Raw genomic sequence first — 23,217 nt, forward strand, 5'->3', positions numbered from 1 at the left:
TGGCCATCGAGAGAAACTGGAACCACTTTAAGATCTTGTTTAGATCATTTAATTAGCTCTACATACTTAAGAGACGGAAAATTTAATAATAAATAATACTTTGCGGTATTCTGATTTAGTAATGTTATTAGTTGTGTTACCACCCCCACGCCACTAGAGGCAGTACCAACCGCGAAAAGATGAGAGTGGAACTCCTTCAATCAGGGCTCCTCCGCAGCACTGATTGGCTAAGCAATGTAACGTGATCCTCTGCAGCAAGTGATGGCAAAGCGGGGCGTCGTCACGACTTTACACAAGTGTGTCTTTACCTCCGCGGCAGAGGCTCCGCCGAACCCCTGAGACCGACTCACCGAACCCCTGGGGTTCGACCGAACCCAGGTTAAGAACCACTGGTCTAGAGGCTCCCTACATACAGCTGTATGCCAAAATGATCAGTATTAAAACAATAAAAGACCTGAAATATTTCAGTTGGTGTGCAATGAATCTAAAATATATGACTGTTTAATTTTTAGCATTACATTATGGAAAACAATGAACTTTATCCCAATATGCTAATTTTTTGAGAAGGACCTGTATATAGAGAGAAAGAGAGAGAAATAACCACATTTCTCCAATGAAACGTTAATATCTATCTATCTAAAACAGCGTCTTCCTCCTCATGTCTTGATCGTTTAACTTCTCAGGACGTGGTGGAGCAGCGGGTGTTTGGCATAACTTAAGTTTTGGACTTGTGGCTTCAGGTAATGTCGCTACTTAGCGGGTGGTGAAACTAGCGTTAGTGAGGAGGGTTTAATACGATCACGCATTTTACATGACGGGTGGCAACCCCAGTCTATACTATAAAAATTTGATTAAGATTAGAGCCTAAATACTTTCTATTTCCAAAACAGAAAGGCTACGTAATGTTAGCCAGCTAACAAATTACTATTGCTACCCTAGGATATCAACTAACAGCTAGAAAAAAAACCAAAACACGTACTTTCGTAGTCAAACTGGTATCAATCAGCGAGGAATTTGTCCAGCTTAGATTATGTATAGATAGTATTAAACGGATTTTGTTTGACGTCTTGTGAAAGGGTCTATAAGGCTCTCCGAAGAGGACCACAGCGCAGGCATTCACAATCGATCTGCACACGGATCGTTCTCCTTCCTGTTTATTGACCAATAGAGAGCTGGACATAGAAGGCAGCCCACCTCATTTACAAAACGATGCAGCCAGAAAACATTACAGAAATAAATACAGCAAATGGAAATACACCAAACGGAAAAGGGAGAAGCAAAAGAATCTAAGCAAAGCATATATATTTATGCTTTTATTTATATATTTATTGTTTTATTTATTATTATGTAGTATATATATTTATTCATTTATTTATATATTTCTACTTTTATTTTTATATTTATTCTTTTATTTATATATTTCTACTTTTATTTTTATATTGATTCTTTCATTTATTATTATGTTGGATATATATTTCTTCTTCTTTTATTTATATAGTTCTACTTTTATTTTTATATCAATTCTTTTATTTATTATTATGTTGGATATATATTTATAATTTTATTGATATATTTATTCTTTTATTCATATATGTTGGATATATATTTATTCTTTTATTTATATATTTATTCTTTTATTTATTATTATGTCAGTTTTGGTCCTCCATACCATACAGCTGATGGGTCTGCAGTTTTTTCAGAACGTGGTGCATTATGCTGCTTCTTTGCATCTTTTTTTTAAGAAATCGCACATCTCAAAAACATGCAGCAGTCTTTGAGTTTAGACGTTTAAAATCCCAATAACCTGAATATTGAATATCCCAATATTGCGACTGCAGTAGGTCAGACTAGAGACGTAATGTGAAAATGCAAACCTCACAGGATTGAAGCTGTACCCACACTGCCATTACAGACCACAACGTCACAACAATCAACTCAAAACATCGACATATTCAATTCCTGTCCTGCAGATTTTTAGGTTGAGAGGAGATTAAAACCTGATTGGAGTTTAAAAATGTTTAATATTAATCAACATAGACATGTTTACAACACAATGATGTTTTTTTTATTTATTAAAATGTGGTTGTGCTGTTATAGGCAGAGGCTTTAACCTCACAAACATTAGTTTATATTCTCAGCAGACAGTTTCCTGTGTTCTCATCCGGTCTGCAAACCAATAGAAACCTTATCAAGCATGAGAGGTTAGCTAAACTTTCAGGCTAATATTGAGCAGCTTTTGCTCTTGTCTCATTAGTTTGGAGTTTTATTTCCAAATCAACCTGGAAATAAAACTCCAGGTTGGTTTGATGTGAAACAAGCAGCACAAACATGTAGCAACTGAGAGGTGTGAACACGTTAGAAGGTCAGCAGCTAACGCTAGAACAGTGGAAGATCTTTGGATCTGTCAGCTTGTTTTGTCTCCAGATCTTTGTTGTTACTCTCTGTCAGAAAACCCAACGTTTGTTCTTACTGATAAATGATGAAGCTGAAAGAAAATGAAATATATTGCGGCTTCTGATTCACTCTAGCAACATTTCAAGGTTTCCTAACGACACTGGTCTCGTCATAGTGGCTCTTTGCATCTGAGCTTTGTGGGTTAAACAGGTGAAATCGCTATGAAGAATCTTGTGGTCTTTCTACATAAACTCCTTCGTGTTTCTGCTATTTACAGTACAAGAAGCTTTAAATTTCCACGATAGCTTGAGAGATACTACTACAAATACATTTTAAACATGAAGTCAAGACGATATAATCAGGAAATGTGTCTCACCTTGGGCGAATCCACTGATGACTGAACTGAACACTAAATAAAACAGACACATTTATGAAAAAGTTTGAAAAATGGATCAATCAGGAAGAATGACAATCACAAAAACAGAGAAAAACTGGCATTTAAAAACATTTCTGAAATAATTTAATACAACAATATAGCTGATACTTGAATTATTTATTTATTTAGAGACAAGAAGCCATTTTAAGAAAACTTTAGTTTAATTAATCATCTATTTTTAAAGTTAATAAACTTACTTACAGAACAGCACGTAAAGCCAAGCGTGTCCCATCCTCACATCTCAACCTGCTGAACTATAACCAGGAAATCTTCTATCTTGTGAAAAAAGGGGAAGTCTTCAGAATACTACTTCTTTATAGCTGCTTACGAGTTTCCTTCCCATTACTCAGTCTTAAAACTGAAGTAGCTTTGACTGCAGCATTACTCAATATATGAGTATGCTTCCTGTTCACTGCAGAGGGGTTTTTAACTACGACAGCTGTCAGGACTCTTTCAGAATCATGACAATTTACTGAGTACAGGAAAAGTCAAACTGCTCTGAATTTGATGGGTTGTTTAATGAATTTAGGGTTTTTAAAGCTGTGCACCATTGCTCAATCACACACTTTGAATTTTAACTAAACTTGTTTTTCGGCTGCAGAAAGATAAAGTTGCACAAGTATCTTGTGCAAACTACTTCCTTTGTCACCTTCCTAAAAAAATGGCCGTAGTTGATTTTTTGTTTGTTTGTTGTTTTTGTTTTTTTTTATACCAAAAGTGAAAAATCTTTTCTGGCAAAGAAAAGAGACATAAGCCACAACTTTAGGAAGGTGATGATATATAAATGCAACTCAAACAATTTAAATGTCATGGAAAACTTACTTCAGGAAGTAAAAGTCATATATTACATAGTTTCATTATACAGAGTGAGATATTTCAAGCTTTTATTGCTTGTAATTATGGGAATTATGGTTCACATTTAATGACAAGTTAAAGTTTAACTTTGCTATGTGCGAAAGGAACATGGTTTTACATTTAATCAGGCAAAAAAGCTCCAGAGTTTCACACAAAAGCTCACGTCTGACTTTTGTCTTTCGAAAATGTTGCAAAAAAAAAATGTTGCAAATTCTCAAACATGAATCAAATTAAATGAAAAACTCATAGATTGTGCTTAAAAATAATATTAATCCTTCATAAGCAATTATATTATCAAAATTACAAAACATCTGACTGTATTTAGTAACTAATCAACTTAGATTTTATGTTTTATTGTTTAATTGTTTTGTGTTCATGAATGCAGCTTTCTTTACATTCTTATTGCAAAGTTAATCTCATATTTAGCAGATTAAACCAGTTTAGCTTGCGGTCTCCATGGCGATTTCTGAATAAACGGCCTCATCTGTTGCTGCAGGACTCCATGCTCCTGGAAACGGAGAGACGGTTTGTTGAAAATATTCGTCAACATAATCATTAATAACGATGCCGACATCAGTTTAACGTAAAACTGAAAACAGGTGAAAGACAAATGTCACTCTGCAGTTCCTTATTATCTGCAGCTGGGCAACTTAGGACTATAAGTATAAAATCAACAGTTTATTGGAAAATGTCCTATGAAGAAATATAACAAACTGTCACAACTCTCCACCGTGTGTCTAATGTAAAGTTTAGAGGCCAACTGATGCAGATTATGATCATATTAAGGTGCACTATGATGTCATGAAGACGTATTTCAGTAAAAAGATCAACTATTGTCGCTGATTGTACCTGAATCTTCTGTTCTCAGTACAGAGTAAGGTGTGCGCTCATGAGGCCTCCCTAAAAAAACAAGACGGGGTCAGAAGGTTTGAGTTATCGTCTCCTGCTGTGTGTCGTTTTGAACTCACTCTCTCGTCCTACGTTCATCACTTCAATGAGAGAATATGCAGCATCTCCAGATTCTTCTATAAAATACAGGACGAAATGTCAATTACTGATGATCAGGTTCATTACATCATCAATTCTTTGAAAATTAATACCTTCTCCTGCAGTTTCAGGGCATTTAACTGACTCATAGACATGAACATCACCTAAAGTGAAGAAAAAAAATATTAAGGAAGGTTTACACACTGTGCTCATTTGATTCATGAGGTTTCACTAATAGCATAATCCAAAAAAACTATAAATCAAAGTAAATGACTTCAAGTAGTATTTTTTCTACGCTGTGTGGTTTGGAAATCACCGTCTCTTCCTAAGTTGAATCTTATAATATGCAACTTACTGATAATCAGGTTCACATTATCATTCAGCTTTTTTAAAAAATACACTACCGTCTCCTGCAGCTCCATGGGATTTGACTGACTCATAGAGACCAACATCACCTAAAGAGCAGGAAAAGAAAAGAACTTAAAGGGTCTGTTGAACAAACTTGATCAACAAAGTAAGAAAGATGCACTGTAAGTAAAGAACTTAATAGGACAACCTTTTTTACCACTTAGTTTCCTTTTTGTTGTCTGGCATAACAAATTATTGTCTGGCAGTAAAGAGGAATTGATCACACATGTCAATAATTAATATCAAATTCTGACCGAGAAGCAGAGTGTTGTAACCATGGCTTCCAGTCTGGTTGATGACATGGTTTCTGTTGGAGCTCTGATTGCTGCTCTCTGACCGACTGGAGCTGAAAACAGTCAATTTGATTTTACAAATTATTGTTGATGCATTTCGGAGATGAAATATGACAACGTGTGATACCAACCTGATGGACCGTGAATCTGTAAAAGACAATAGTTATGTTATTTTGTTGCTCAAGCCATCATGTTGCTACAACATCAAAATGTGGTTTAATGTTTGATTTAAGAGTTTTTCTGATTAGGTATGTGAAGAAAAATGTTCTCACCTTTGGACCGTCTGCAGCACCACAACGAGATCAGGAGAATAATGAGAATAAAGAGAACGACTCCAACAACTGGACCAGCGATCAACATGACAGAAGATGAAGAGCTGACAGGACTGGACACAGCTGCTGGAAATAAGAATGTACTGATTTTTATGAGCCTATTCTCTGTTTGCATAAAAACATGACATTTCCCTAATAGTAACTTAACATTTGTTTGACAAAAAGCTTGACCAGGTCATGAACTTTGAGGTGAATTAAGATCATATTTCTTTTAAACTAAGGTACAGTGATGTCTGTCCAATCAACACTGTTGTGTATTATTGACTTCCAATCAACTGCAACAATTTCATTTGTCTTTGCAATATTTTTCCCCACTCTAATATATTGAAATCCCCTTCAAAAGCATTTTTGAAGGGGATTTTTGTGGTGTAAATCTACCAATTTCCACATGTAGGAGAGAAAAATTAACTTTTGGATGACTTTTAAACCAATGTACAGAGAAAGAAAAACGTGAATCTGTGCAAATAAACCCAGGTTAAGCTCCTTATTTGTTGTATTCCCTTTTGCTGCTTGTTGCCTTTATTCCGTTTTGTTTTGTGTAGTGTATGGTCGACTTCCGGGTTTTGATTTGATGCTTTTATTTTGACGAGAGAACTTCCGCAGTTTATGTTGTGGATCTGCAACTTGGCGCAAGGCATGTTTATTTTGTGAATGAGGATATTTCTAATATTGATCGGTTGGAATTGTGAATTTGTTTAATTGTAATCAAATTGGGTAGTTTTTCAATTGGAGTCGATATTTTTAGTGGCGAACGTTATTTTCAGTTTTCAAACGTTACGGTTGTTAAGACCGTAGTTTGTAGCTTACGCTGTCCTTGTTGTGCGTGTGTTTGTACAGCTCTTAAGGTGAAAGTCAGGGTTTACTCCCAATAAACCTCACTGTTCATCAGTAAAGCCACAATCCTTCATGTGGGGGCGCTCTGCTACAATATGCATTACTGACAGTTTTCTTACACATCTGAGTTCAGGAAGGATGGATAAATAAAATGCATCAAACATTTTCCTCCTCCTCACCTCTAACAGACATCCAGCTCCTTGGTGAATCTTTTCCTGAATGTTGACATTTGTAGAAACCTTCATCTGACTTTGACACTGCAGAGATCTTCAGTTCCTCTCTGCTGTCATTATGGATGAGTTTATCATTATGATAGAAAAACACATTGGAGAGAAGATTTTCTTTATCTCTGCAGCTCAGAGTAACAGGATCTCCTTCAGTCACAGGATGAACAGGACTCAGCAGGATAATACCATCATAATTATTATCTGTAAAACAATCAGACTGTATTACATTTCAGAAGTGATTTTTATAAATAGAGGTGACATAGAGGAAAATAAGTAAAAAAAATAATAATATTATTATGTCCAAAGCAGTTTTTTTCCTCACGCCAAGTTTTAGCACTCGATTTCCAGTCAAATGAAAGAATAATCAAATGTGATTTCTATAATTTTATGCACACATGAAGAGCCACTAAAAAAAATCTGTATATTATCAAGACTATACAAGACTGTTGAAAATGATATCACTACAGAAGGTTTTGACAGTCATTATTGTGGATTCCTAAATAAAAGTAAACAATAAATTAACGTCAATAACAATAAATTGGTTTCAATGCTGACAATGTGGGATGAAGAGAGTAAAAATGTTGATGTTTTCATATACAAGTAGTATAAGAACAGTACTAGAAAACATAACTTACTCTGTACAGTGATGTTGACAGCATTGCTGAACTCTCCTGATCCAGACTCACACCAGTAAACTCCACTATCAGACCAGTATCTGTTGATGGTGCATGTAGATCCAGTCATTCTCCCCCAGTTTGAGCAGGTAAAGTCTGACAGTCGGCCTGTTTCTGTAAACCTTTTCACTCTCCAGTCTGTAAAGTTTCCTTTACAAGTCAGTGTGACGGATTCAGACCTAAAATGTTGAACTCTTTTTGGACTCACAGTGAGAAAAGCTGCTGCTGAATCTGAAAAAAAAAACCACATCTTTAAAGATTTTGCTTTAATACAGTATTGTGTGTAAAATGTTTCATAACACCTGGTTAAGGTATTACTTTTATACAGAAAACCAGAACATTTAAAAAAATAAATTAAGCTAAGATACTCAAATTCTTTTAATAATTGGATTTATATCTTAAACTATTTAGACAGTCACCTATTCAATCATTCAGAAATATAACAATAAGAACTCAGGATCTTCTTGTTGCTAGCAGTTTGACAATCTGTCCAATATTTTACCAATCAAGCATGCAATCTAATATCTATCCAGCAACTTACACTTCTGAACTATAGTTGTGCATATCAGATACTGGACATCAGAATTATATTACTAAGATAACATACTGCAATTTTTACACAAAGTTTCTAAACAAAGTCAGAAATTAGAGGAAGAAATAAAAGAGTGAAATAAACTGACCTGCAGACCAGATAAACTTTGGTTCACTGTAATAAGTGTAAAACTCTGGTTCTCCTCTTCCTGCTCTGCACACATAACCTGCTGTGTGGTTTTGTCCCTGAACGATGAAGGAGTTCTGCTCAGTCCCGTTGGTGCTTCCAGGCAGCAGCTCATAGGTGTAGTATGGTGTCTGGTACAACTTGGATGGATCAGGAACAGCTTTATACCAGAAGAACCTCCATCCTGCTGATTGATGCTCCAAACCCTCACAGCTCAGAGTCACTGAGGCTCCAGGATTCAGCCATGATGGAGACACAGAGACTTTATCTGTTGGAGAGAGTTTACTTTCTCACAAACATCTACACATCAATGACAAACACCTTAACTTCCTACTTCTTTACATGTTCAGTGGTGCAGTTTGTACTATCTGGCAACAGCCAAATGTATTCAAGGCAAAGGCAATGCTACTAATTAAACTTTTAAACCACCATAAAAGAAACTGGGCTGTATATCAACTTTGCTTATTTATTGAACATTTCCTGTGTTGGAATCTGTCATTAGTGGCATTTGATGCAGCTAGGTGCATGTAGCATGTTATCTGCAAGCCAAACATTCCCAGTTATTGTTCAGACTGTGCATATTGACATCATTCTAAGGTATAAAACTGATTTCTGAATGTAAAGTCGTTTCCATTTCCATCCTGGGACTGACCCTGGTTTGACCTGTACCACCTGCCCAGGTCTTCCTAATAAATGTCCAGAGAGGAATCAGCAGACTTGTGTCTCCTTAGTTAAAAAAGAACTTTACCTTGTTAATGGGGTGACTGATTCATTAAACAATATGTTGTTTGATTTATTACTGCCCTATATTACATAAAAACGTCTAGTTTCGTAGTAAAACAGAGGTTTTCCATTAGGAAAACTCAGAATCTGAACTCCCACAAACAGATCATAGCTGAAGTTCATGATCAGGCAACACAGATACAGAATCAACTGTTGTATAGTTAAAATATGTTAGTGGGATTAAAATACCATGAGTGTTACAAATCGCAAAAAATGCCACTGAAAGAAACAGTTTGCCTCATTATCCTAATTTTCTTTTTATTTCCCCCTATCTTTTGATTCTAAAATTGTAGTTCTGACACAACTATTTTATCTGTTATTATTCAACATGATGTTGCATTCCATTTATAACAGCAGAAAGAAGCTTAAAATTATGCTTGATGTTTTATTGAAAAGCTGATAACTAAACTCACCAGTTTTCTGAATAGTGACCTCTCTGCTGGTTTCAGTGTAGAAAACTGGATCTCCTCTTCCTCCTCTACAGCTGTAAATTCCTCCATCTGAGATGATGATAGTTCCATCTGGTTCATTGTTTTTAATGTCTGTAGCTCTAGAAGACTCAAAGTCCCGTTTGAACCAGTAAATCCTCCAAACAGCAGAGTTGTCCACTGAACAGCTCAGTGTTACGCTGCCCCCTGCTGGTATGATTGTTCTATCTGCTCTCATTGTGGCTCTGGGTTTCGGTACTGTTGAGTTGAAGAAAAGTTCAAGCAGGGCAAATCATTAAAAAATGTTTTGCAAAATATTTTGAGAAATATAGAGTAACCTTTAGCATTTATGGTGTCACTTACTCACTATCACCAATTAAAACATTTGTATTCCTCTCTACAAGCATATCTGTAAAGTGTGAGTGATTTAAGATTGTAAATGTTTATTTTGTTCTTTTGTGCAATTTTCTGAATTAATAATAACAATGTTATGAGTTTCAATTAAAGAACTTCACTTTGCTTTGATGGTCTGTGATTAAAGGTTTTCATTAGAAAAAAATATTGAAACGGTTTAATTACAGCACATTTACAATTCCATTAATGATGTTTAGAATTTTGCTTTAGTTTTTTCAACAATTGCTATTGATCTAAAAGTTCAACAACTTCTAAATAAACACAATCAATGAGCAGCAAAATGAACATAACTTTCACATTAATGAAAAATGACCAACTTACATACAACTAATGTGAAAACATCACTCCACACTGATAAGAAGAACCTGTCTCCTTCTGCTCTGCAGCTGTAATCACCGCTGTCAGATTCTGTTGCAGTGGTGATCATGTGTTCTTGGGACCTTCCAGGTTTATCCAAGTTGTTTTTTCTCCATTGCTTCGTTCCATACCCAAATCTTCCATTATGGATCTCACACTTGAAAGTAACTTTCTCTCCAATGTATATCTGAGGCCAGTTGGGTTGCAGGATCACAGTTGGTTTAATGGAAACTGTTTGCATAAAGAAGTTAAACAGACAAAAACAAAAATCTAAATAATATGTTAAATTCACTTTACTCATTTTAAAGATGGAAAATAACTTATTTCTATCAAGCAGTTAAGGAAGGAAAGAAATAAATGATGTGCATTCATCCTTAGTTTCAAAATTTAAATATTCACATGTAGCATATATTGTAGTAGTTTTTGTGTGTCCCACTTTAAGTAACTTTTAGTTACAAAGTACAGTTTTACATTACGAATATCCAAATGCTGTTGGCAAAGTCTGAACTGTCACAAATTGCAAAATACTGCAAAGAGAACCAGCTGCCATCTTTTCCTTCTTTTGTAAATTGTATTTCATGTTTTGCTACCAATATTGTTGTTCTAAAACCACAATTTTATATTTTAACAATTCATTTAAAGCAACGTCACATCCAGCCAATGCACAGCTACAGTAGTTGACATTTAAATATTTTTATTTTATCTTTATGCAAATAAACACATGAAAGATTTAAATTATGCTTGTTATTTTAATGACAAGCTGATAACTAAACTCACCAGTTTTCTGAATAGTGACCTTTGTGCTGGTTTCAGTGTAGAAAGCTGGATCTCCTCTTCCTCCTCTGCAGCTGTACAGACCTCCATCTGAGACACTGAGGACTCCACCTGGTTCATTGTTAATATTGGTACTAGCTCCAGAAGAATCCTGTCTGAACCAGTAAATCCTCCAATCAGCAGAGCCGTCCACTGAACAGCTCAGTGTTACGCTGCCCCCTGCTGGTATGATTGCTCTCTCTGCTCTCACTGTGGCTCTGGGCTTCCGTACTGCTGAGTTGAAGGAAAGTGGACGTGGGCAAATCATTAAAAAATGCAAACCATTTAAAGGTTCAACAGCAACTTCCAATTAAACAAAAGCAATGAGCAGCAAAATGAACATAACTTTCATATTATGAAAAATGACCAACTTACATACAACTAATGTGAAAACATCACTCCACACTGATAAGAAGAACCTGTCTCCTGCTCTGCAGCTGTAATCACCGCTGTCAAATTCTGTTGCAGTGGTGATCATGTATTCTTGGGACCATCCAGGTTTATTCAAGTTGTTTTTTCTCCATTGCTTCGTTCCATACCTAAATCTTCCATCTTGGATCTCACACTTAAGAGTAACTTTCTCTCCAATGTATATCTGAGGCCAGTTGGGTTGCAGGATCACAGTTGATTTAATGGAAACTGTTTGTATAAAGAAGTTAAACAGACAAAAACAATTATTAAAATAATTTGTTAAATTCACTTTTGTCAATTTAACAAGGTGGGAGATGACTTTTTACTATTGCTACTGTTCAAGGAAGGATGGATACAGTTTCAAAGCTTACAATTTTTAAAATGGTTATTTCAAGGTCAAGTATAAGTAGTACATATTGAAATAGTTTTTATTTCTCAATTTATGTAACGACTTAATGAATAATAAATTTCAAAAGTGAAATAAACTGACCTGCAGATCAGATAAACTTTGGTTCACTGTAATAAGTGTAAAACTCTGGTATTATTTCAAAATAATAAATAAGTTTCAAAAGTTAAACATTTAAATATTCACATGTAGCAAATGTTGAAGTAGTTTGTGTAACAACTTTTAGTTACAAAGTAAAACAAGTTTTACATGACGAATGTCCAAATGCTGTTAGCAAAGTCTGAACTCACTGTCACAAATTGCAAAATACTGCAAAGAGCTGCCATCTTTTCCTTCTTATATAAATTGTTGTATTTCATGTTTCGCTACCATTGTTGTTCTAAAACCACAAATTTATATTTTAAGGATTTATTAAAAGCAATGTCACATGCAGCCAATGCACATACAAATAAATATTTTTATTTTATCTTTATGCAAATAAACATATGAAAGATTTAAATTATGCTTGTTATTTTAATGATAAGCTGATAACTAAACTCACCAGTTTTCTGAATAGTGACCTTTGTGCTGGTTTCAGTGTAGAAAACTGGATCTCCTCTTCCTCCTCTGCAGCTGTACAGACCTCCATCTGAGACCATGAAGTCTTCGTATGGTTTATTGTTTCCTATGGGCTGATCTGAATCCTGTCTGAACCAGTAAATCCTCCAATCAGCAGAGTCGTCCACTGAACAGCTCAGTGTTACGCTGCCCCCTGCTGGTATGATTGTTCTCTCTGCTCTCACTGTGGCTCTGGGCTTCCGTACTGCTGAGTTGAAGGAAAGAGGTAATGGGTAGACCATAAAATTTTGCCAACCATTCTGTAGAGTGTAAACTCATCTTTAGCATTTATGATGTAATTTATATTATATGACCAGATATCAGAAAGTTCTACTTAAAACATGAGACGAAGAGTATGAACATTAAAATACCAAATCTCTAGATATTTATTATTTTCTAACTGGATTAAAGGTATAAGTTTAATGAACTTGCTCTTTTTTACGTGCTCTGGACATTTTCCACAAAAAAATTAAATGAAAAATTCAACTTGTAATGTTCTCTCTTTCTCTTCTGACAGAATGAAATCAGTAATTTACTACACGAATAACAGAAAATGGCTGATTAAAACCCACATGATTTATACAGTTTTTCTATTTAGTTTGATTACTAATGTATTTAAAATGATAGTTTTACTGTGAACAACTCAGTTCTTTCTCAACAATTGTCTTCTCCTCTCCCATATACTGTTGTAGCTGTGATTCTCTGGTCCGAGTTTATCTCAGTTGTCTGAGTTTCTTACTTCACCTTACATTTAAAAGTTGATTGCATTTTCTCTCTACAGTTTTGAGAAAAAGCCCTTTTTGTGATTACTTGCTATTCCCTATCGTTGTCAGACATTTCAGATAATAAATTAAACATAATAGGAAAAGATAACACAAGTCAACAAGAAGTGTTTGACTAAATTTGCTTATTTTAAAATGGAAAAACTCAAATGTCTCTGGTTGAACGAGAGCGTCCTCATTGGTGAAATGTCTATTAATGTCAGAGAGTTGAGTTAAATTACAGAAGATCCTCAAAAATCAGTCATTATGCCTGGATCCATAGATGTCCTTATAGTTTCTGGTCATTTTCTCTGTTTTGATTTTGAAAATATGAGCTAGCTAGCTGGACTTGGCTAAAAGTGTTATGTTTTTCTTTTTAGATGACAAAGATAAGCATGAAAAGAGGAGAGTTTGACTCACACAACACTGACAGTCTGAAGGCATCACTCCAGTCTGTTAGCTTATAGCCACTTTTAGCTCTACATCTGTATTCTCCACTGTCAGACTCAGTAGCTGAGTTGATCTTGTATTCACTGGATGTTGCAGAGTTTCTGTTTGGTCTCCATTCATACGTCCACTGAGTTTCTTCACGTCTGATCTCACATCTCAGAGTGACTTTCTCTCCTCTGTATATCTGAGACCATTTGGGCTCCAAAGTCACTGAAACTCTGCTGGAAACTGTCAATACAACAAATGGACAGTTAGACGCAAGAAAAACCAAATACAAAAACGCCTTTTTGTTTTCTGTAGAAAATGTGTACATTTATTTTGTTCAGTTTGGTAGCAAGAATTTTAATGTGTTGTAAGAATATGAAATATTTTCCATCAACTACCTGTGCTACCTTGGGTTATTTATTATGTACACTTTAAAATCTTGGAATAACTTTAATGTCTGTAGAAGTGTAGAGCGAATGATTTTTGTTCATGAATTTTTATTATTTGTACATCATAGTACATCATATGTTTAATTTGATAACAGAAATTAATCTGTCTGAAATCAATCATTTAGTAGAATTCCAACTTGTTCTTTGTATGGGATTCATGTGTTGTTATTCTACTTTAAATTTAAGAACTCACCAATCTCGTAAATGATGACCTCTTCACTCTCAGGTGTAAGGATGTTTCTCTTCGTAAATCCTCTGCACCTGTAGATCCCTCCTTCAGTAATACTGAAAACTCCATCTGATGTATCTGTAAATGTCTCACTATCTTGGAATGAAGGGCGTCTAAAAAGCGTATATGTTAAAGCAGCAGGTCTGTTTGCAGAACAGGTCAGTGTCACTCTGCCTCCTGCATGTTGAATGATCCTTGTATTTGCTGTCAGAGTGACTTTGTCTTCCTGTTCTGAAAAGTTAGGAAACAATAAAACATGAATGTTGTCATGGCCGACTGCTAGAGCTAAATCATTTATCATTATCAGGTAAAATAGCTTTGGATTTTGAAGTGTCAGACATCTGCCGTAAACAAGCTGTCTGGGCCTCCTGGGTATCAGAGAAAGCCCTGAGTGAGCTCAGAAACTATAATATTAACAATAATCATTTAAAAACTATAAACATCTGTGCCACTTCGCAGTTTTATTGCGTTAGGACAAAAGTAAAAGTAGACCAATCCGTATTTTTTCTCTGTGGTCACGATGTAGAGTTGGTTACATCAATTCTGACTAGCAGTTTAATCAGCCATTATGAAGATTGCATCACCAACATGAGTATTTTTGCAGAACAAACGGAGAGTAATGTAAATGAGGGAGCTGTTGGTGCTCTTTCTCTAACATTCCAGAAAACTGAAACACCAACAGGAGATTTTTGCCCATTTTCAACTTGAACAAACTACAAAATATATGCATTTTTTCTTTATTTAATTGTGGAGTATTTGCTGCTCTTCAGACCTGGATTTGTCAGTCATATTCAGATTAGCAGCTGGAGCTTAATTAACTTATTTGGACCAAACAGTACAACACATGAGGATACCTTAAGGTTTAAGCTGACAATCACAATGGCAAATTGTGGAACAAATAGATGAAATTGTGACAAATTTGTGCAGATGGATAAAATCCATTAAGCATCAACTCAGCATCAATACTGAGTAGAATTGATTTTTGTATGTTTGTGTCATATTGGCTGCAGTATTTTGACAAGACTGTGTAGTTTGGATGGTTCATCTCAGTTTCTATCCCTACAGGTTGTTTTGATACTGTTGCCATGTTGACTTTTCTGTACTGGACGCACAGATCTCCTACAAACTGGTTAGTTTAGAAATGTAAAGTTAACTTTGTTCTTTTAGTTGGAGCATAAAACTTAAGTGGTAAAAAAAATAGACCCTGCATTAGGCGCTGGGCTGTTTCTGTGGTGGTTGTGGTCGGTACATTTGGTTTTAGCTGGTAGCCAGAAGGGGAGGGCCGAACTATAAAAAAACATCTAGTCACCGGTTGATAGTTTAGTTTCACTTGCTTATAAATTTGTACTTGCACTTAAAAGGCCTGCAACGCTACACGAAACATCATACTAGGTATATTAAAATGAAAAATAGGATAAAATAATTAAGTAAAATCCATGAATTACATAAACTGAAAGAGAAAAGGTAATACGATGAATTCCTCACCTTCAGCGTTTCCATAAAAGGCCACACAGAGCACTGAAACAAAGATAAACTTCTTTAGAATATTCATTTTTATCAAACTGACAGAATTAGTGATATTACAATAACACATTCGTATTTTCACATTCAAATAGCTTTTCATAAACTCACATTACCTCTAAAAAGGTTATTTTAAGTGCTAGATGAACATGTTCAACCAGTTTTACACTTTTATCCAAAATGCCAACAGAGACTCAGTAATTTACTCACAGCAGAAGCTCAGCCTCAGTAGCAGCTCGTTCCCCATCCTCACACGCAGACCAAATGCGACGTCTACCTGACTACCAGGGTGTCAACTGTCGGTTTCCTCCCCGCTTTCATGTCAGCAGTTATTAGAAGCCATTGTATTTCCTGTCCGCTGCATGTTAGCATGTTTCATGTGCAAAGATCTGTTATTGGCCTTTAAAAAACATTCAACCAAAATTGCAAAGGTGAAAGTTGAAAAAGGTGATGTGGATTTCTGCCCATGCATGAATTTATGGTGCAAAAATCATTAAAGAGAGCTTGTCCTTTTAACAATGTTTATAAAGAGAATATCTTCTGCTTGTAGTGGATAGTTTTAGCATCAGTCATCCGCTCTAAGGTGAAGCTCTTTTACAAACAATGCTTTAAACACCAAGTTTGTGAAGCTCATGAAGATTTATTGTACAAGATTTGCAGGTGTAACTACAGCTCAAAATGATGCTATAGTAGTTAGACAGGTTAATACACATGCCAACCACACTAACCAGAGTAATACCAGTAATAAGTTACTTTAATAGCACTTAATACTGGTATTAAGTGTATTCACACAAGTATTACTTGTGTGAAACAAGCAATACTTATTTCACACAAGTATTGCTTGTTCTGCATTTAGAGCTGAGCTCATTTACTGACCACATAGACAAGGAGTTGCCGTTAGCTCTGATACGGAGCTCTGCAAAGCCACACACTGTTTATTTGCTCTGTACGTGTCTGACTTTGTTCCTCTACGCACCATAGCGCAGTTTTGTGGCCTTCACAACTGTCCTAACAATGTGACTCGTGTGAAACTAAACCGTGCTAATGATAGCATCGTGCTGTTAGCTTGGTGTTTTTGTGATGCTAGAAAAACACCAGCAGACATGGCGCTGCTAATGGCCACCATGTTGTGGCATGGCTGTGTGCTTAAAGGCTTGTGAAGCAAATAACTGATGATTCAAGGTGGATCTTATTGCCAAAGGTGAATAAATAAATAGATCAGATGTATCTACTTTCATTTGAATAAGTGAGGAAACAAGCTAGTACCAGGACTTTAACATGTTTGTGTTTATTATTTAACCGTGTCCCTTTTAGAGACTGTAGAATTGGATATCACCTGCTGCAATTTCAGTGGTTCAGTCCAAATCTTGATACTGAAAGATAATTTGTTTAGTTTTCAGAAAATAACTTTTTTTTTTCAGACATACCCCATGACAAATGTACTATAAATGTGTCTTCAGTGGACACTGTTGGTGGAATAAAAACAAAGATCCCCAATCATAACTGTGTTGCCTAGTTCACATGACAGCTGTCCAGTTCTAAAATTGCCGCTTGTAGTTCATGTGACGCACCGATGCTAAAAATGACAAAATTAGTCTAAATTGGAACATTTTGGGGACTGATGAAGCAAAGGTGGTATGTCTTTAAACGGGCAGTATTATGTGTTTTCCAGGCAGATAGTGCCATTTTATAGCACAGTAAAATAACTCCACTTATAAAAAATGCTGTATACATAAAATCTGATTTAAAATGCCTTGAAATTAGGTGTGCGTTTCTTTAAAAACTCTTGCTCTTTGTGAAACTCCGCCTTCAGTAAGTCATTACATCAGCGCTTCTCTATTAACCCTTTAACAACGTTTTTACCAGCGTTTCACTGAGAAGCAGCTCATATAATGAGCTCAGCAGATGCTCTTTTCCACCAAGTGTTTGCTAACTGCTGCTGGCTAGTCTGAAGGAGCTGATGGGGGAGTAGTAAGTGAGGGCTGCTCTGTGAGGCCGAAGCTTGGAAACTGCATCTCTGAGGAGTTGTTTTGCACAACTGAATGGTTGCCATGGTGATTAAAGGATTTCTCATTAGACGATAAAAGCAACACTCCAATTATGTTTTTGATGATGGAATAACATTATAACATGATGTAAAGTTTAAAAAGGTTGACTTTACACGATACTGCCCCTTTAATTCTTTGAACTACAATCTTCAGGATCCACTTTAAAGTTAAGCAGTGGGTTTCATGTAAAATCAACCTTTTGACCGTTATGTCATGTTATGTTGTTCCCACATTGAAAACAGCCACAGAGAATTTGTGGAGACAGATAAAGATTAGGGTGATGGCAGGGAGGCCTTCCAACTTCAAAAACTTGTAGTTCATCACCAAAGATAAATAATCAAAATACCATGGAAACACTCAAGAAGTGAATCAGCAATTATAAAAAAGCTTTTTTAATAGCTGCTGGTAACATTTTACCTTTTGGTTGAAGGAGAATATCTAAATCAAGCAAACATGGAAATAATTTAAAGCCTGACTGTAGAACAGAAATTAGCATTTTTCTTTTTAAAAAATAATACTTTCAGCATGGAATAAAGGGTAAATATCAATTAAACATAATCAGTAAACATATTTAAATTTATTTAGCATGATGACTCCTTACATGAATGTCAGCTATAACAAAACAAAAATATCAAACTGTCATGGCATTCTTAAGTTGTTTATGCATGTTTTTGTATTTCAACATACATCCAGTGAGATTGTAATTAAATGGAAGAGATGTGACAACAGTACATGGAGAAATCTACATGTTACAAAATGTGCATGTAGTATGGAGCTAAAAATGGTGAAAAATAAAAATAAATAAAAATATTTTCATATCTAAGTAATATGGTTTTTCTGGATGCAAATAAAATAAACAGTGCTAATAATATATCTTTACACAAAGCATAGAAATGGATTTTCAAAGAACAACAATACACATGAGAAGTGCTGCATTTTTAAAGAACGTTAGAAACATTTGAGGATGAGGTAATTTTTTTATGTTGCAATAATAAAAACTCAGTTCAGTTCAATCTGAACCACCAGAAAGCTGACAGGCATTTTTGAAATCATTCCTGATCAGATTTCAGAATAAATTTCAGCAGGACTCCACTTTCCTGTAAAGAAAAAGTGTGAGAACGTAACACATGTTCCAGTTTGTCATCATTTGTAAAAACAATTTTAACCATGACAACTTTACAGGAAATTTTCAAAGATTGACAATATATATTTTTATCTTTTGCTCTATATTATAAAGTAGCAGCAAATTCTACCTCTGAATATGAAAGTCAAATACAAAGAAATATATATATATATATACTAATTTAACAAATTACTTATAAATTATATGAAATGACAGTGAATATCTACAAATTCATCTCAATGCAGAGTTCACATACCTTGTTGTTTTCTTCTCACTATAGTGACTCTTTTAGCATTCAGTGGATTCTAAAATAAAAAACCAGATCTCAGTATTTTTACAGCACAACGATCATCTGCAGTAGATATTATTCGGTTTGAATATGCAGAAGCTGTGATGAACTGAAATCAGTAACTCTACGTTATGTTGAAAACAAATCACCATAATTTTCCATGCAATCAACAACAAGCAAAATTTATCCACAGAGAAAACAAACTATTAATGCTGAAGAAAGTCATTTATCTAGAACTCTAAAAGTCCTCAGCTGCTTTTCTGATCTGACAGATTCTGATGGTTTCTACTTGTAGCATGTAGATGATAAAAGGGAAAATGATTGTCTGAACTGCATGTTGAGTTTTAATAGCATGTAGTAGAGCTGGTATGAGGTCACATTTCAGAGAAAACATTAACTGGAGCCGCAGCTGAACTCACCTACCTGTGTTTTCTGTTCACATTTGTGTAAATATGATCGTCCTCTGGGTTAACAGGCCTCCCTGTCAATCATCACAAATAACAAAAAATCATATTTAAGGTGAAGAAGGGATAAAATTAATAAACTAAAATGTACAGATGGATATAATCTGTATAACAAAAAGGTTTCCTTAACGGAACAAGAGGAGGAAGCAAAAACAACAATGTTCCCAAAGCAGATTAATTCTGAAGAAAAAAAAAAAATTATCTGACCCGAAGCTAGCAAAGCTTTAACTATTATGGTTAGTACAGTAGGACCAACTAAATTAAATACTGAAAAACGTTCTTAAATAAGAGTGTTGGTAAAACTTTTACTGGTTGGTCAAATGTAACCAGCTCTGGTACAGATTCTGGCAAAAGGTCTAAAATAACAACAAGACATGGAGAAGGAAACCTAAACCCAGGTGTTGGTGGATTAATGTTATATTATTAATATCTTGCATATCTAAAGTCTAAATATATTAATTTATTTGTGTTTAATGTGTTTTTCAAAGCTCGTTAGCTGAGTACTTGGATTCATTTAGTAGTGAAATATTTGTGTGTTTAATTTCAAACCATTTCAACCCAGACAGGTGTTGAAACGGCTTCAAGAAATAAAGCTTACTATTGTTAGAGGCTGCCTGGATTGTTTCATACTCAGAAGTATCACCTGCAAAATAATAAAAAGGTCAAAGTTAAAATTATAGCATGAATTTAAGACGATTAATATTCAGTCTGTCACCAGTATAGCCTAACAACAGCTTCATGGTACCCTGCAAGTTCATGATACAGTTATAATATGAAAGTTGAGTTTTTTCCTATAGTTTATAACAATGTAGTTTGAGAAAATCCCCAGTGAGAAAACACTTTGTAAATCAACAACAGAGTTACTAACCATGAAGCAGAGAGCTGTAAACTTGACTCTCTGTCTGGTTGAGTCCTTGATTTGTGGAGGAGCTCTGACTGCTGACCTCTGACCTAAATTATGGAAAAAATTAAACTGAAATTAAATGCACTGAAGGATTGTTGAGAAAAGTAAATATCAGTTTACTGACCTGATGCACCATGAATCTGTGGAAGAGGGGAACAAAGTAAACTTGTTGCATTATGGTGAATTTATCCTCAGTTTTGTTAAGCAGCCAAATAAATAAAAATCATTTGATTTTTATCTATCACTTCACATCCCACAACAGCATGAGAAGAAAAAAAGTCTCACTTTTGGACCGACTGCATCGCCACCATGACAGCAGGAGAATAATAAGAAAAACAACAACTGGTCCAACGATCAACATCACAGGAAATGAAGAGCTGAGAGAACTGGACACACTTACTGAAAATAAGAAACATTGAAAATGAGAAAACATTTTTATGCAATGAAGATAAAAATGTAATTGGCAGTAATTAATCAGGATGTCATTCATTCATGACACAGTAAGATTTTGTTCCCCCAACATATTTGGAGCATGTAAGTATCATCAGGAACTAGAACAAGCTGTGAGGAAACTACTTTTGTTTAGCTGTATTTGTAATAAATTAGTTTGTAAAGTAAAGATACCTAAAGCTTAGTGTTTACCTTCCTCTTCAGAAAAATGTTTAAAAAATAAAATCCATCTTATATTTTCCTCCTCCTCACCTCTAACAGACATCCAGCTCCTTGGTGAATCTTTTCCTGAATGTTGACATTTGTAGAAACCTTCATCTGACTTTGACACTGCAGAGATATTCAGCTCCTCTCTACTGTCATTCTGGAGGAGTTTATCATTGTGATAGAAAAACACATTGGAGAGAAGTTGTTGATCTTTATTTCTGCACCTCAGAGTCACAGGATCTCCTTCAGTCACAGGATGAACAGGACTCAGCAGGATAATATTATTCTTAATGTCTGTAAAACCATCAGATAAAATTACATTTCAGGCATTTGTTTCAAAGATGGAGCTGTATGTCATTAAATGTTTACATGCAATAATAATCAAAATCATCATTTGATTTTATGTTATGATTCTTACTTTTCCAAATATTTAATTGTATTTTGGTTGGAGTGAAAAATGATTAATTCATAAACATTGTGTTTTACAATGATGAAGATATAAGAAACATTCTGCACTTTATGAATATTAAATATATGATAGATAAGAATCTGAAAGAAAATGTTTATTAATCACAACCTACCCTGTACAGTGATGTTGATGGCATTACTGAACTCTCCTGATCTGGACTCACACCAGAACACTCCACTACGAGACTGGTTCATGTTGATGGTGCATGTAGATCCAGTTATTCTCCCCCATCTGTAGCAATCTGACACTGAATCTGTTTCTGTAAACCTCATCATTCTCCACCCAGTAGAGTTTCCCTCACAGCTCAGAGACTCAGATTCAGATCTGAAGTGTTGAACTCTGTCGGGCTTCACTGAGAGAGAAGCTGCTGGATGAGGATCTGGAAACAAATATACAAAACATTTAATCCAGAATAAAGCTGAAACAAGATCCTCCAAATCATCAATGGCTTTATTTGTTTTTATTGTCAAATATAAATTTTATCAAAGCCATAAATCAATCAAACAAAATGTCTTCAACAAAAAACTTGTCTCAAGTGAGAAAAAACTGCAGCATTAATAAGTGATCCACTATTTTTCAAATTCTTCAACCTTTACACGTTTTCATTTTTTTTTTTTTGTTTCATTGCTGCTTTGCATTTTTAATGAAACAATATCTGAAAATATAAACCAAGATAAAACTTTAACATTTCTTCTTTTACATTGATAATGAATCCAATAACTTTAAATTACTGGTAAGTTTAAAGTTTATGGCTCAGTAGAAATAATGTAAAACAATTTTTTACTCACTGAGAGGAGACACACAGATAAACTGACCTGCTGACCAGACAAAACTTGGATGTCTGTATTTTAGATCTCCATTTCCTGCTTCACACACGTAACCTGCTGTGTTATTGAGTCCATGAACAATGTAGACATTGTCATCAGTCCCATTAGCGCTGCCAGGCAGCAGCTCATAGCTGTAGAGATTTCCTGGTGGTTTAGGAACAGCTTTATACCAGAAGAACCTGGTTCCTGCAGGAGGATGTTGAACCTCACAGCTCAGATTCACTGAGGCTCCAGGACTCAGCCATGATGGAGACACAGACAGTTTATCTGTTGGAGAGTTTTTCAATATCAATAAAAGGCTTCAGGTTAAACAAAAATATCTCGACACACTGTCAGAAACTCAGTGCAATTAGAGAACTCGGATTATTTCCAGACAGTTGATAAAGCATTTTATTCCTCCAACTCTTCTGCATTTTATGAAGGAATTCATGCAGTTCTAACTTTGAACCATTTCATTTTCTCAAACCCTCAGAAATGACTCAATGAGAAAATGTTATTAGGGGCATGCCATAGCAATGCATAAGGAGAGCAGTACTGACTTGCGAAGCAAGTCAGTACTGCCTCCATGCATTGCATGGCAGGCACCTATTGTTCTACACCCAATAGAATGTCTCTTTATTATTAGGGGCATGCCATAGCAATGCATAAGGAGAGCAGTACTGACTTGCGAAGCA

The 23,217-nt window shown here is 35.2% G+C and overlaps 2 protein-coding genes across 2 annotated transcripts in view; both read right to left on the reverse strand.

Annotated features, from left to right (window-relative positions):
* Positions 1-2,817: 2,817 nt before the first annotated feature.
* Positions 2,818-16,009, reverse strand: LOC103475905 (obscurin-like). Its single transcript, XM_008427874.2, has 19 exons — positions 15,973-16,009; positions 14,206-14,337; positions 13,549-13,806; positions 12,312-12,575; positions 11,329-11,592; positions 10,918-11,187; positions 10,105-10,371; positions 9,355-9,627; positions 8,121-8,426; positions 7,402-7,671; positions 6,719-6,967; positions 5,646-5,771; positions 5,505-5,520; positions 5,335-5,426; positions 5,077-5,127; positions 4,786-4,836; positions 4,654-4,710; positions 4,535-4,585; positions 2,818-4,193 (listed from the first exon to the last, which is right to left on the reverse strand). Exons 1-19 carry the CDS (start codon positions 16,007-16,009, stop codon positions 4,126-4,128), a joined length of 3,102 nt encoding a protein of 1,033 aa, XP_008426096.2. The 3' UTR covers positions 2,818-4,125.
* Positions 16,010-19,641: 3,632 nt separating this feature from the next.
* The window catches only part of LOC103475910 (uncharacterized), a 10,629-nt gene continuing 7,053 nt past the window's right edge, over positions 19,642-23,217 (reverse strand). Inside the window, exons 4-11 of the mRNA XM_017308515.1 lie at positions 22,532-22,810; positions 21,829-22,095; positions 21,293-21,541; positions 20,876-20,989; positions 20,715-20,730; positions 20,555-20,637; positions 20,285-20,329; positions 19,642-19,703 (exon numbers count right to left, since the gene is read on the reverse strand). Of these exons, the coding sequence (XP_017164004.1) occupies positions 19,642-19,703; positions 20,285-20,329; positions 20,555-20,637; positions 20,715-20,730; positions 20,876-20,989; positions 21,293-21,541; positions 21,829-22,095; positions 22,532-22,810 (1,115 nt within the window). The remainder of the gene's footprint in view (positions 19,704-20,284; positions 20,330-20,554; positions 20,638-20,714; positions 20,731-20,875; positions 20,990-21,292; positions 21,542-21,828; positions 22,096-22,531; positions 22,811-23,217) is intronic.

Source organism: Poecilia reticulata, linkage group LG14 (genome assembly GCF_000633615.1).
Source record: "Poecilia reticulata strain Guanapo linkage group LG14, Guppy_female_1.0+MT, whole genome shotgun sequence".
In the NCBI taxonomy this organism is placed as follows: domain Eukaryota; kingdom Metazoa; phylum Chordata; class Actinopteri; order Cyprinodontiformes; family Poeciliidae; genus Poecilia; species Poecilia reticulata.

Excerpts from the sequence above, each read along its gene's own strand:
- LOC103475905 (XM_008427874.2), bottom strand. The coding sequence starts at position 16,009 with ATGGGGAACGAGCTGCTACTGAGGCTGAGCTTCTGCT. Across the intron at positions 11,593-12,311 it reads GGTCACTATTCAGAAAACTG|TTTCCATTAAATCAACTGTG; the intron begins GTGAGTTTAGTT and ends TTATACAAACAG. Across the intron at positions 6,968-7,401 it reads TGTCAACATCACTGTACAGA|ATAATAATTATGATGGTATT; the intron begins GTAAGTTATGTT and ends ATTGTTTTACAG.